This window comes from Phocoena sinus, chromosome 6, assembly GCF_008692025.1.
Source record: "Phocoena sinus isolate mPhoSin1 chromosome 6, mPhoSin1.pri, whole genome shotgun sequence".
Classification (NCBI taxonomy): domain Eukaryota; kingdom Metazoa; phylum Chordata; class Mammalia; order Artiodactyla; family Phocoenidae; genus Phocoena; species Phocoena sinus.
The window spans coordinates 22,348,560-22,361,898 of NC_045768.1; the positions used below are offsets into that span (position 1 = coordinate 22,348,560).

The 13,339-nt window shown below is 38.8% G+C and overlaps 1 protein-coding gene across 1 annotated transcript; it reads left to right on the forward strand.

Annotated features, from left to right (window-relative positions):
- The first annotated feature begins 3,526 nt into the window (after window positions 1–3,526).
- On the forward strand, window positions 3,527–4,484 carry LOC116754991 (olfactory receptor 2K2). The gene is given in 4 exon segments (XM_032633871.1): window positions 3,527–3,859; window positions 3,862–4,037; window positions 4,039–4,393; window positions 4,395–4,484. Coding segments are annotated over 4 exon segments (948 nt in total). The 5' UTR covers window positions 3,527–3,532.
- The last annotated feature ends 8,855 nt before the right edge of the window (window positions 4,485–13,339 follow it).

Sequence of the window (13,339 nt, forward strand, 5' to 3'; positions counted from 1 at the left end):
AAGCAAGAATATACAGTGGAGAAAAGACAGCCTCTTCAGTAAGTGGTGCTGGGAAAACTGGACAGCTACATGTAAAATAATGAAATTAGAGCACTCCCTAACACCATACACAAAAATAAACTCAAAATGGATTAAAGACCTAAATGTAAGGCCAGACACTATAAAACTCTTAGAGGAAAACATAGGCAGAACACTCTATGACATAAATCACAGCAAGATCCTTTTTGAACCACCTCCTAGAGAAATGGTAATAGAAACAAATGGGACCTAATGAAACTTAAAAGCATTTGCACAGCAAAGGAAACCATAAACAAGACAAAAAGACAACCTTCAGAATGGGAGAAAATATTTGCAAATGTAGCAACTGACAAAGGATTAATCTCCAAAATTTACAAGCAGCTCATGCAGCTCAATATCAAAAAAACAAACAAACCAATCCAAAAACAGGCAGAAGACCTAAATAGACATTTCTTCAAAGAAGATATACAGATTTCCAGCAAACACATGAAAGGATGCTCAACGTCACTAATCGTTAGAGAAATGCACATCGAAACTATAATGAGGTACCACATCAAACCGGTCAGAATGGCCATCATCAAAATATCTACAAACAATAAATGCTGGAGAGAGTGTGGAGAAAAGGGAACCCTCCTACACTGTTGGTGGGAATGTAAATTGGTACAGCCACTATGGGGAACAGTATGGAGGTTCCTTAAAAAACTAAAAATAGAACTACCATATTACCCAGCAATCCCACTACTGGGTATATACCCTGAGAAAACCATAATTCAAAAAGACACATGCACCCCAATGTTCATTGCAGCACTATTTACAATAGCCAGCACGTGGAAGCAACCTAAGTGTCCATCAACAGATGAATGGATAAAGAAGATGTGGCACATATATACAATGGAATATTACTCAGTCATAAAAAGAAACGCAATTGAGTTATTTATAGTGAGGTGGATGGACCTAGCGTCTGTCATACAGAGTGAAGTAAGTCAGAAAGAGAAAAACAAATACCATATGCTAACACATATATATGGAATCTAAAAAAAAAAAAAAATGGTTCTGAAGAACCTAGGGGCAGGACAGGAATAAAGACACAGACATAGAGAATGGACTTGAGAACACGGGGAAGGGGAAGGGGAAGCTGGGACAAAGTGAGAGAGTGTCATGGACATATATACACTGCCAAATGTAAAATAGATAGCTAGTGGGAAGCAGCCACATAGCACAAGGAGATCAGCTCTGTGCTTTGTGTTCACCTAGGGGGGTGGGTTAGGGAGGGTGGGAGGGAGACGCAATAGGGAGGGGTATGGGGATATAGGTATACATACAGCTGATTCGCTTTGTTATACAGCAGAAACTAACACAACAATATAAAGAATTATACTCCAATAAAGATGTTTAAAAAAAATTGTGTTTTCTTTACTAGTCTTAAGAATAGCACAGGAAATTGTTTCTTTGAAATCATCTCTTACAATAATATAATAAAGTTTTTGTAGGAAATTTGTTCAATATAAAATCTAGCAGAGAGGTCCCTAAGAAATCATCTCTTAGCTAACAAATGAGTAAGAACTAACTACTGGGATGTAGTAAAAATGGAGCTTTTAGGAAGAAAAGCAAAAACTGCATGCTCAGGTGCCGCAGAGGGCAGTAGTACTGACAAATGTTCTCTAGAATACTCAGAGTATTCAGGGTTACTGATAATGTTTGTACCTCACTGTAAGCTGCTGGAGGTCTGATGACTAAAACAGAAAAAAAAAAAAAAAAAATGACAGGATTTGCTAATAGCCTGGATATGCAATACAGTGGGGAAGAGGTTGAGATAATAATATAACATTATGAAAAGTATTTGACAAATATCATGCCACTGTTATAGGGCCATGTATAAGGTATTGCTCACACCATTATTATTTTCACCACAACCATTTAGACCAGGTTTTTAAATATGAAGAACTGGGAGACAAATGATAATAATGACTGAATTAGTGATGAGAAAGTGAAGACTGGACTCTTGTAAGATAAACCATATAACTAAGGAATTTACCTGTGAAAGAAAGAGCAAAAGTAGGATGGCCATTTACATATGTAGCATGACAATGAAGGGAATTTTTAAGAACGGTGTATTTGCAAGTAGAAAAGAATTAGTGGGGAAAGGAAGATTGATGGTGATAAAGAGCAATATCAGTGCGTAAGCAAAGTAAGTTTTTGTAATTTTTTTTTTTTTTTTGGTTAATAATGTGAAATGTAAAAAAAAGAAATGAAACCTTAAGCGTCTTGTATATAATTAGATTATCTATAATTTTTCTTTTTTTCTTTGCGGTACGCGGGCCTCTCATTGTTGGGGCCTCTCCCGTTGCGGAGCACAGGCTCCGGACGCGCAGGCTCAGCGCCATGGCTCACGGGCCCAGCCGCTCCGCGGCATGTGGGATCTTCCCGGACCGGGGCACGAACCCGCGTCCCCTGCATCGGCAGGCAGACTCTCAACCACTGCACTACTAGGGAAGCCCTATAATTTTTTATTATATTCACTAGTTTTATTTTTTAGATTCCACAATTAGTGATATCATACAGTATTTGTCTTTGACTGATTTCACTAAGCATAATACCCTCCAAGTTCATCCATGTTGTTGCCAAGAGATTTTAAGATAATTTTTAAAGGGAGTTTAATTTCTGCATTTTCTGGATCTTCATGAGTTTTAATGTATAATAAGAGTATTGCCTGGGTATAATTTTTAGAACTATTTACATACTCACAAAGGTATGGGTCCCAATAATGAATGAAACTGTACAGGGGATGTAATAGTGTTTAAATGAGGTGGGTTATTTTTGAAACAAGTGTGTGGACCTCTAAGCTGTTAGCTGGAAAGGACAGAGTTCATTTAGACCCAGAACTTCATAGGTGTTAGTTTAAAACTCATTTATTTGTTCCTTTCAACATTCCTCCTCTTCTTCCACTGAAGATCATTACTGGTTTTTATTTTTACAAATGTGCTTTCTTTTCCTCATTTATTTGACTGAGTTTTCTAATTAGTGCTCAATAGCTTATTCAATGTTCTTTCATATTTTTCATTACTCAGTACTTTCAAATCTTTACTGAAAACCTGCTGTGTGCCAAGCAAAGGATTACAAGCTGAGATTCAAATATTAAATTTGTTCATTCTTGTTTTCAAATTCACTCTTTTCTAAATTTTGTTTTGAAAGAAGGGCAAAGAAAACTGAAGAGACTTCTAATCTACTGATTCTGCTTTTCAGACCCAACACCAAGCTGGCTGAGCTCTGGTTGGTTCGTCTGTAAGTCGCTGACCCGCCACTGAGGGACACAGGCCAAACCTGTTTCCCCTCCTCTTAGATTGATAGATACATTGTCCTGTGATTTCTTATGGTAAAATTGCGCTTATAATAGCGAAAATAAGTTCGAAAGTGTTTTCTTAACTCAGTGAACATTATACTTTATCCCTCTCTTTGTGTCCTCAGATGAAATGAATAGAATAATATTAGAATAACTACAGGTAAAAGGAAGCAAATGCAAGACGAAAATCTCACCAGTTGGAGTTTTTTTTTCCTGGAAGGTTTTTCTAGATACCCAAAGTTAGAGATTGTTCTCTTTGCCTTCGGCCTTGTAATGCATCTGATAACCCTCTTGGGCAACGGCACTCTTATTTTAATCACTGTCCTGGATTCATGCCTTCAAACTCCCATGTACTTGTTCCTTGGAAATCTCTCTTTCATGGATATTTGTTACACATCTGCTTCTGTTCCCACTTTGCTGGTGAACTTGCTGTCATCCCAGAAAACCATCATCTTTTCTGGGTGTGCTGTACAGATGTATCTGTCCCTTGCTCTGGGCTCCAGGAGCAATGCCTGCTCCTGGCTGTGATGGCGTATGACCATTACGTGGCCATTTGCAAGCCGCTGAGATACCCCATCATCATGAACAGGCAGGTCTGTGTGCAGATGGCCACTGTCTCCTGGGTGATGGGCTCTCTGATAGCCCTGCTGGAAACCAGCTTCGCCCTGCAGATACCCCTCTGGGAATTTCATCCATCACTTCAAGTGCGAAATTCTGGCAGTGCTGAAGCTAGCTTGCACAAGGTCGTTGCTCATGGACACGATCATGCTGGTGGTCAGTGTGCTCCTTCTGCCCATTCCAATGCTCTTAATTTGCATCTCTTATGTCATCATCCTTTCCAGTATTCTGAGAATCAGCTCAGCAGAGGGAAGAAACAAAGCTTTTTCTACCTGGGGTGCTCACTCAACTGTGGTATTCTTGTATTATGGGGCTTCACTCTCCATGTACGTAAAGCCTTCTTCGTCAGGCTCACAAGAAATAGATAAAATCATCTCGTTGCTTTGTGGAGTGCTTACCCCTACGCTGAACCCCATAACTTAACAGTTTATGAAACAAGGAAGTCAAAGATGCTGTGAAAAAAGTGCTGGGCCAAATATACTTGCAGCAAATACAGGAAAATCTCTGACTAGGGGCCTGTGGTTTCACCAGGGGTATGCTCCTGGCAGAACTCAACAGAGAGATTCAAGACGATACACTCACCCTTAGAACACTGACTTGAACTTGAGTTCTTTCATCTTACAGCTGTGAGATAGGTGTATACAGAGTGATTGCCTATGGGCGATAATAGGTTCCAATTTGCATTTAGTAGTAATTTCTGCCTTTTCTGTCTTATGCTTGTGAGAAGTTTGGGGCTATAAGGTCATCACACATTTGCTCCAGAAGGAAACTTGTATGAATTTAGAGTCAGTGAATGTTGGTGCAGAAGAAACTTGTCTGTCATTTCTGCCTTAAATCCTTTCCAGAATGAGGTGAGAGCATAAAGAAACAAGGAAACAATAGACATTGGCCTTGGTTACTTAAGCGAGAAAACAGAATCAGTGAAATAGAATCAATGAAAAATTAAAAGACTTGCTCAACATCACAGCTGTAGGACCAGAACTGCAACCCTTATCCTTTGGACTTCTTTGCCAGAGCTTGTTCTACACACTGAGTGGCTCCCTAATTACCCTTCCTCATTCAAAACTCTTCATTAAAATTCTTGACTCCCTGAATAAGGCAGCAGTGCCTACTTGATTTGCTCAGCTGTCAACCTTGCTTTTCTAAGCACCTAGATACTTGCACAAATTGTATGCATTTCTATGCCAGTATACCACCCATACACTAATTAGGTCTTTTTTTAATGTGTGTTTGTCTTTTTTTCTTCATTGGATGATGGACTTCACAAAGTCATGGGTTCCTGTTATTTTGTACCTTTTGTTTACAGCAGTCATCCGGTAAACTAATACATTTATCAGCTGTCATCCAATTTCTTTATTTGAAAAGTAAGTACCATTTGTGAAAATTATGAAGAAGAAACAGCGTGGGCAAGGAGGTCTATTGCTTTGTTAATATCCAACAATTACAGAGACTATATTTACATTTGTTGTTTTAAATCTTTTATTTGTATGAAAATATTGCTTCTTAAAAATGCAGATTCTGGGTCCCTACTCTCAGATGTTCTGATTCAGTAATAATCTAATAGTTTCAGATTATTCTGATAATCTGCACTTAAAATAGATCCCCAAGAAACTCTGAAGTACGTTATAAGATGACCATACATTGGGAGACATTATTTCCAGTGAAAACCTATCATTCCAACAGAAAAGTGGGAATAGCTCTAATTTATCCGTTTTTCCTTTTCCTTTTGTTTTTTCCCCCATTCTTTCTGCCTCCATGTGTACCTTCTCACTTGCCTACCTCTACTTCTACAGTAGGGAAGGGGAGAGGGTTTTGAGTGGAGGAAGGTTAACCTACTTGAAAAATTTCAAAATATGAAAGACCTAAAAACTTTTAGTATTGGACGTTGAATTCTGGATTGTTTAACTCTTAGACCATTCCCTTGGATCTGTGGCTTCCATTACATGTTCCTGGATGTATAGCCCACACAGAGAGACACTTGAAATAATCCCATGGCAAAATTCTGGTGATGGAGCAAGGGGACAAATTTGGTGCCAGATGTTGTTGCCAAGAGATGTTTGATGGTGGGGGATGGAAACAAGCCCTGAGTAGATGGTTTTAGGATGGTAGGGGAGAGCTGACCAGGAAGTTTTCATCCTAGAAGTAATTCTTTTTCTCTTAAATACCTCAGCCTTTTCAACCCAACTACCACATTCATTTCCTGGCAATTTCGAAATCATTTTGAAGTGACATTTGATAGTAGGCTTTTATTAGAGTAGCAGAGCTGGATTTTATAGTAGAGTAGAATGAATTGTCTGCCTCCTAGACTTAGTTATAATATGTGTGGTACCAAATATAAACAGGAAGAACCAGAGTTACAGAAGTAGCTGAAATCTTTACTGCAAAGAATGAGCTATGAGAATCTGAAGACACAGAGACTGAACACCCTTAGTAATTAGTATATCAGCTTTGACACAGGGAACTGAGCATATTGACATGGGTCATTGAAGTAGGTTATAAATGATCCTGATGTCAGAAGAGGACCCAGGATGGAACCCTGGCAGATATCTCCCTAGTAGCTCTTGGCTAAGAGATTAGGAGTTACAGTAGTTACAGTGATATGTTACATAAAGTTACTGTGAAAAACAACAAGTGAATATAAATATAAATGTGTTTCATATATTACAGGCAATACTAAAGTTCATTATTGGCAAATGGTACATTCTGTCATTTGGGTTAGATTCCATCTCAACCAGTACTAATTACAATCATTAGCTTTATAGATTCTCAGGTAAGGGATCCTTGTCAGGTATCATTAAAAAGAGGAATATATTTGACAGAGAAGGTAAAACCACCTCTGACAGAGTCAGTTCTTGAATGAATGATATGACCAGATTTATGCTTCAGAAAAATCAGATCCTGTCACTTCCCCGTTTAAATCCCTTAGTGGCTTCTTATTACCATAAGCTTGAAGTCTTTAAGATGACATGCATAGACCTTCATAATCTGATTACCCACCATTTACATCCTCTGCTCTGGGAACCCCAAATTCCTTTTAGTTTTATTAAAGTGTTGTGCTCTGTCTTGCTTCTTTTATTAAAAGCACTTAGCACAATTTGAAATTTGATAATAATTTGTGGGTTTACTTGTTTAATATCTCTCTCACTAGTCTGTGGGTACATTGAGGCAAGGACTGTATCAATTTCATTTACCACTGTAGACCCAGAGCTTAGCGCAAGGTCTGGCGCAGGGAAGACATTCGGTGCATACTTTTTGTGAAGGACCAAGTGCTCAGTGAATATCTGTTGAATACAAATATGCATATAATAAACTTTTGATGGCTCTTCAAGTAGGTATTTGACCATTCCTGTGGTGAGAGAGATGAGGATGTCAAAGGTGACTTCCAGGTGTCAAAGAAGGCCGATAGGGCTTCCCTGGTGGCGCAGTGGTTGAGAGTCCGCCTGCCGATGCAGGGGACACGGGTTCGTGCCCTGGTCCGAGAGGATCCCACATGCCGCGGAGTGGCTAGGCCCATGAGCCATGGCCGCTGAGCCTGCGCATCCGGAGCCTGTGCTCCGTGGCGGGAGAGGCCACAACAGTGAGAGGCCCGCGTACCACAAAAAAAAAAGAAGGCTGATATGTCATTAACTACCACAGGGGATACTTGAAGAGGACCAAGTTTGGGGGTTGAAGGGTAAACCATGAGTTGTAATTTAGACATGTGGAATCTGTCATGATTTTGAATATGTAAGAGATATCAAGGAGTCAGTTGGATATGCTAGTGTGGAATTAACAAGAAAGATCAGCCTGGAGATATAAACTTGTGACATATTTGCATATATATAATAATTTAAGTATTGAACATGGTTAACTTAACTAGGGAGAGAGTATACAGTGAGAAAATTGCCTAAGTGAAACTAGAGGAACACTAATATTTAAAGCCCATCAAATAAGAAAAACCAACAAAGCGGCACTGAAAAGTAGCAACCTCTAAAGCAGGGGGAGGGCAGAAGCCAGAAGACATATTCCAGTTTTGATCAAGATGAAATAAGCCCGCTCTACCCTGCTTTTCTCACTGACTGCAATTAAAAACTGTAGACAGACTGCATGGACCAGGCATTTGAGGGCTCTGAAAAATAAATGATAACACACAGACCTGGGAAGGAAACTAGAACACAAGGTACCAACAAACTGATGGTGGATTTTTTTTTCTTTCTCTTCTCCACCCATCCAGCACCTCTTGACCTAGACTCAAGGGCAGCCTGAAACCCAAACCTACACACTGGGTTCAGAGAGAAAGATAGAAGGAGCTCCAAGAGAAGCTCCCTTTTTGTGGTCTGAAAAGGAGAAATGGGGAGCAAAGGAAATTTCCTGATTTAAAAAAAATTATCTCTGGGCCAAACTCCCAGGCAATCCTGTGGTGACAGTGGCAGCTCCAGCAGTGGTGGCTGGGCAGGCACCTAAAATCCTTAGGAAAGAGAACCTTCTTCCTGCCTCGAGGAACTGTGGTCCCACGAGCTTGGGAAGAGTCCCCACTGCTTTTTTTCTCTCTCTATCCTCTCACTCTTTCGTACCTGAGGCAGGGACTTCCAGCCTCCAGAACTATGAGAAAATACATTTCTGTATTTTACATACTGCATTAATACATACTGCATCACTCTGACCCTGCTTGTGTCATCGTATCTCTTTCTCTAACTATCTCTTCCAACTCCTTCTTCCAGTTTTAAGGACCTTTGTGATGACATTGGACCAAGACAAATAATCTCTTTATTTTAAGGTTAGCTGATTACAACCTAATTCCATCTGCAACCTTTATCTTCTTTGCCATCTAATCTAACATATTCACTGATTCTGCATCCTGATTGGATGTGGACGTATTTGGGACCTTTATTTTTCCTGCTACATCTTGATTTCAAAAGGACTGTGCTGTGAAATGGGAGCACTTTTGGATTCTTGGACATTCATGCAGATCTTACTCCAATTCCTAAAGACCCAGAATGACACTGCAGTATATATGTCAGTGAGTCTGCCTGTGAATTGCAGGTGATTGAGATTCACTTCAAAGTTCACACATGGAAACTCTGAAGACAGCCCCATGGTTATTTCCTCAGTTTGCATGTAATATTTGGAATAGATATTATCAACAAGTGGCACATCCCCACGTTGGCCCTATGAATTATGGAATAAGGAACATTTTAGTCAGAAAATCCAAGCTGAGGCCCCTGGAACTTCTCTTTGCTACCAAATTATAACATTAAAGACCATATTGCAGGACTTCCCTGGTGGCACAGTTGTTGGGAGTCCACCTGCCAATGCAGGGGACATGGGTTCAAGCCCTGGTCCAGGAAGATCCCACATGCCGTGGAGCAACAAAGCCCGTGTGCCACAACTACTGAGCCTGTGCTCTAGAGCCCACGAGCCACAACTACTGAGCCCACGTGCTGCAACTACTGAAGCCCGTGCACCTAGAGCCCGTGCTCCACAAGGGAAGCCACTGCAATTAGAAGCCCGCATGCCACAACAAAGAGTAGCCCCTGCTCGCTGCAACTGGAGAAAGCCAGCACACAGCAACAAAGACCCAATGCAGCTGAAAAAAAAAAAAAAAAAAAAAAAAGACCATATTGCATTCTTGGTGAAATCATAGAAATCAAAGGCTTGGCATAAAAAAGAACAAAATAATGCCATTTGCAGCAACATGGATGCATCTGGAGATTATCATGCTAAGTGAAGTAAGTCAGAAAGAGAAAAACAACTACCATATGATCTCACTTATATGTGGAATTGAAAATACGACACAAATGAACCTATTTGTGAAACGGAAACAGAATCCCAGACATAGAGAATAAACTGGTGGTTGCCAAGGCGGGGAGAGGGGAGAGGGATGGATTGGGAGTTTGGGATTAGCAGATACAAACTGGTATATATAGAATGGCTAAACAACAAGGTTCTACTGTATAGCACAGGGAACTATATTCAATATCCTGTGATAAACCATAATGGAAAAGAATATGAAAAACAATGTATATATATATATATATATGAAACTGAGCCACTTTGCTGAACAGCAGAAATTAACACAACTATATTTCAATTAAAGAAAAAAGGAAATCAAAGTCTTAAAAGATTCAAGGAGTGGTGATTTCTATCACATCCTCAACCTTCCAAATTGGTAGGTGCAAGAAGACTGACAGGTTTTGGGGAATGAAAATGAATTAAAATATACTTATTTTTATGGTGGTTCTAATTGCAGCTACTTTTCTAGACCTTATTAGAGTGGTGGCTTCCTTCCTTCCTCCCTCCCTCCCTCTCTCAAAAATATGAAAGCAAGAAACCATCTGTTTTCACTTGGCAGAGTTAGCAGTATGCCTTTACCTCCACCAGATTACTTCAGGCCTTTTCCTCAATTCTCTAGTTCTATCTGACAAATAGATATTGTGATATTGGTCTGTAGTTTTCTTTTCAAGTGATTTAAAAAATATGAATACATTTTAATTAATTTATTTATTCATTCATTTAATGATTCAGTAGATATTTACTCAATACTGAATGAGTGTGAGGTGCTTTTTTGGGTGTCATGGAGGATGCAGACATAAGCAAAACATGTTTTTTTGTCCTTAAGGAGTCCAAAATCTAACAGGAAAGACGTGTGAAAAAATCTAAAAACCAAGGCAGAACGATCACTTCACATTATAAATAATGCTTTTGTATTACCATACATCATGATGATAACAAACCTTTAGGGGATTTCTTTGTCTTGCTTTGGTATAAGGGTAATGATGGCCTCATAGAATGACTTAGGAAGTGTTTCTTCCTCTTCTATTTTTTGGAAAAGTCTAAGAACATTGGTGTTAATTCTTCTTTAAATGTTTAGAAGAATTCACCAGTAAAGTTTCTGGTCCTGAGATTATCTTTGTTGTGAGAATTTTGATTATTGATTCAATATTTTTTACTAGTTATAGGTGGGTCCATATTTTCTATTTCTTCATGAGTCAGATTTGGTAGTTTGTGTGTTTCCAAATTGGAAAGGAAGAAATAAATAATCCTTGTTTGTAGATGACATGATCTTAGGTATAGAAAATTCTATACAATTGAAAACAAACTCAGTGGTTGAAGATACAAGATCAACACACAAAAATCAGTGATATTTCTATACAATATCAGTTGACAATGCAAATAAGTTAAGAAAACAATTCCATTTGTAGTATCAAGAAGAGTAAAACACTTAGGAATAAATTTGATTTAAGAATTACAAGACTTGTACACTAAAAACTACAAAATTGTTGAAAGAAACTATAGAAGACCTAAATAAATGGAAAAATATTTCATGTTCATGGATTGGAAGACTTAATACTGTTATTAATTTTTAATTAAATTAAAAATTTTAATTGTGGTTAAAAAACTCATACATAAACTTTACCATCTTAACGCTTTTCAAGCTTACAGTACCATAGTGTTAAGGATGTTCACATTGTTGTGCAACACATCTCCAGGACTTTTTCATCTTGCAAAACTGAAACTCTATACACACTGAAAAACCACTCGCCATTTCTCCTCCTCCTAGCTCATGGCAACCACGATTCTACTTTTTGTTTCTATGAATTTGACTAGATGCCTCATATAAGTGGAATCAGACAGGATTTGTATTTATGTGACTGGCTTATTTCACATAGTATAACGTCCTCAAGTTTCATCACTGTTGTAGCATGTGACAGAATTTCTTTTTTTAATGAGGTTAAAAAAATATTCCATTGTATGTATATACCACATTTTCTTTATCCATTCATCTATTGATGGACAGTTGGGTGGCTTCCACCTCTTGGCTATTGTGAATAATGCTGCAGTGAACATGGGTGTGCAGATATCTCTCTGAGATCCTGCTTTCAGTTCTTTTGGATATATATGCACAAGTGAGATTGTTGGGTCATATAGTAGTTCTACTTTTAGTTTTTTGAGAAACCTCCATAGTAGTTGTTAAGTTTTCCATACAGCTGCACCATGTAACATTCCCACCAACAGTGAACGAGGGTTCAATTTCCCCACATCCTTGCCAACACTTATATTTTTTGTTTTTTGTTTTTCTTATATTAACCATCCTAATGGGGGTGAGGTGATATCTCATTGTGGCTTTGACTTGCATTTATCTAATGATTAGTGATGTTGAGCATCTTTTCATATACTTTTTGGACATTTGTATATCTTCTTTACAGAAATGTCTATTCAAGTCTTTTGCCCATTTTAATTATTTTATTTTATTGTCTCTATTACGTCCTTAATTCTTCAGTATGGGTAACTTGGCTCTTTTTTTTTCATTAAGACTTTAGAGTTGTTTTAGGTTCACAGCAAAATTTAGGGGAAGGTACAGAGATTTCCCATATAATCACTGCTCTTGCCCCCTTAGCCTCCACCATTATCGACATTCCCACCAGAATGGTACGTTTGTTGATGAACCTACACTGACACATCACAGTCACCCAAAATCCATATTTTACATTAGGGTTCACTCTTGGTGTTGCACATTCTATGGGTTTGTACAAATGTATAGTGACCTGTATCCATAATTATGTCATCAGAGTATGAAACTTTGCAGTATTTGTAATTTATAAAATGGAGTAAATTTCTTAATGCTTTCCTTGGACATTTTATGAGTACTCTGAAGCACCTCCACCTCTCAATACTGTGCTGTTACTCATAAATAGAATCATTTCACTTTGAAGGCACTTCAAATTCCCCTTAGGAAACTTTCTGAGAAGAAGAGTTCCCCTACTAATAAGTCTCAATTGGATTTTCCCAAGTTCACTGCAAACCTATTGCCTACCTGTGGGGCTAAATCCCACGGTGTCTTATTTAACCTGTGTGCACCTCCAGGGCAGCAGGGCCACATGGGTTCTAAACTGTAATGAAGCCCAGGGAAACACAGCTCCCTCCAGGGCAGTCAGAACTGGCCTGTGACCTGTACTTGTGTAGTGGGAATGGTATCATAATGAAGAACTGAGGTGCTGTAGAAAAAGAAGAGCCTTGTGATTATCTTGGTTAGGTAAATTTTGTCAACAAAGGTATGTTCTAGTGCTATTCCCTCAAGGGGCCATGGGAAGATCTTCTCGGAGGAGTAGTGGAGCATCTGGAATGAGAGAAGGACTAGGTAGAGTGGTGTGCGTGCATTTTACTGCTCCCTGACAACATTTCCCTCTACAGGCAAACCTTGCTTTATTGTGCTTCACTTTATTGCACGTTGAAGGTAGTGTTTTTTTTTGTTTGTTTGTTTTTTACAAATTGAAGGTTTGTGGAAACCCTGTGTCGGGCAAGTCTATTAATGTCATTTTTTTCCAACAGCATTTGCTCACTTCATGTCTCTGTGTCACAGTTTGATAATCCTGGAAATGAACT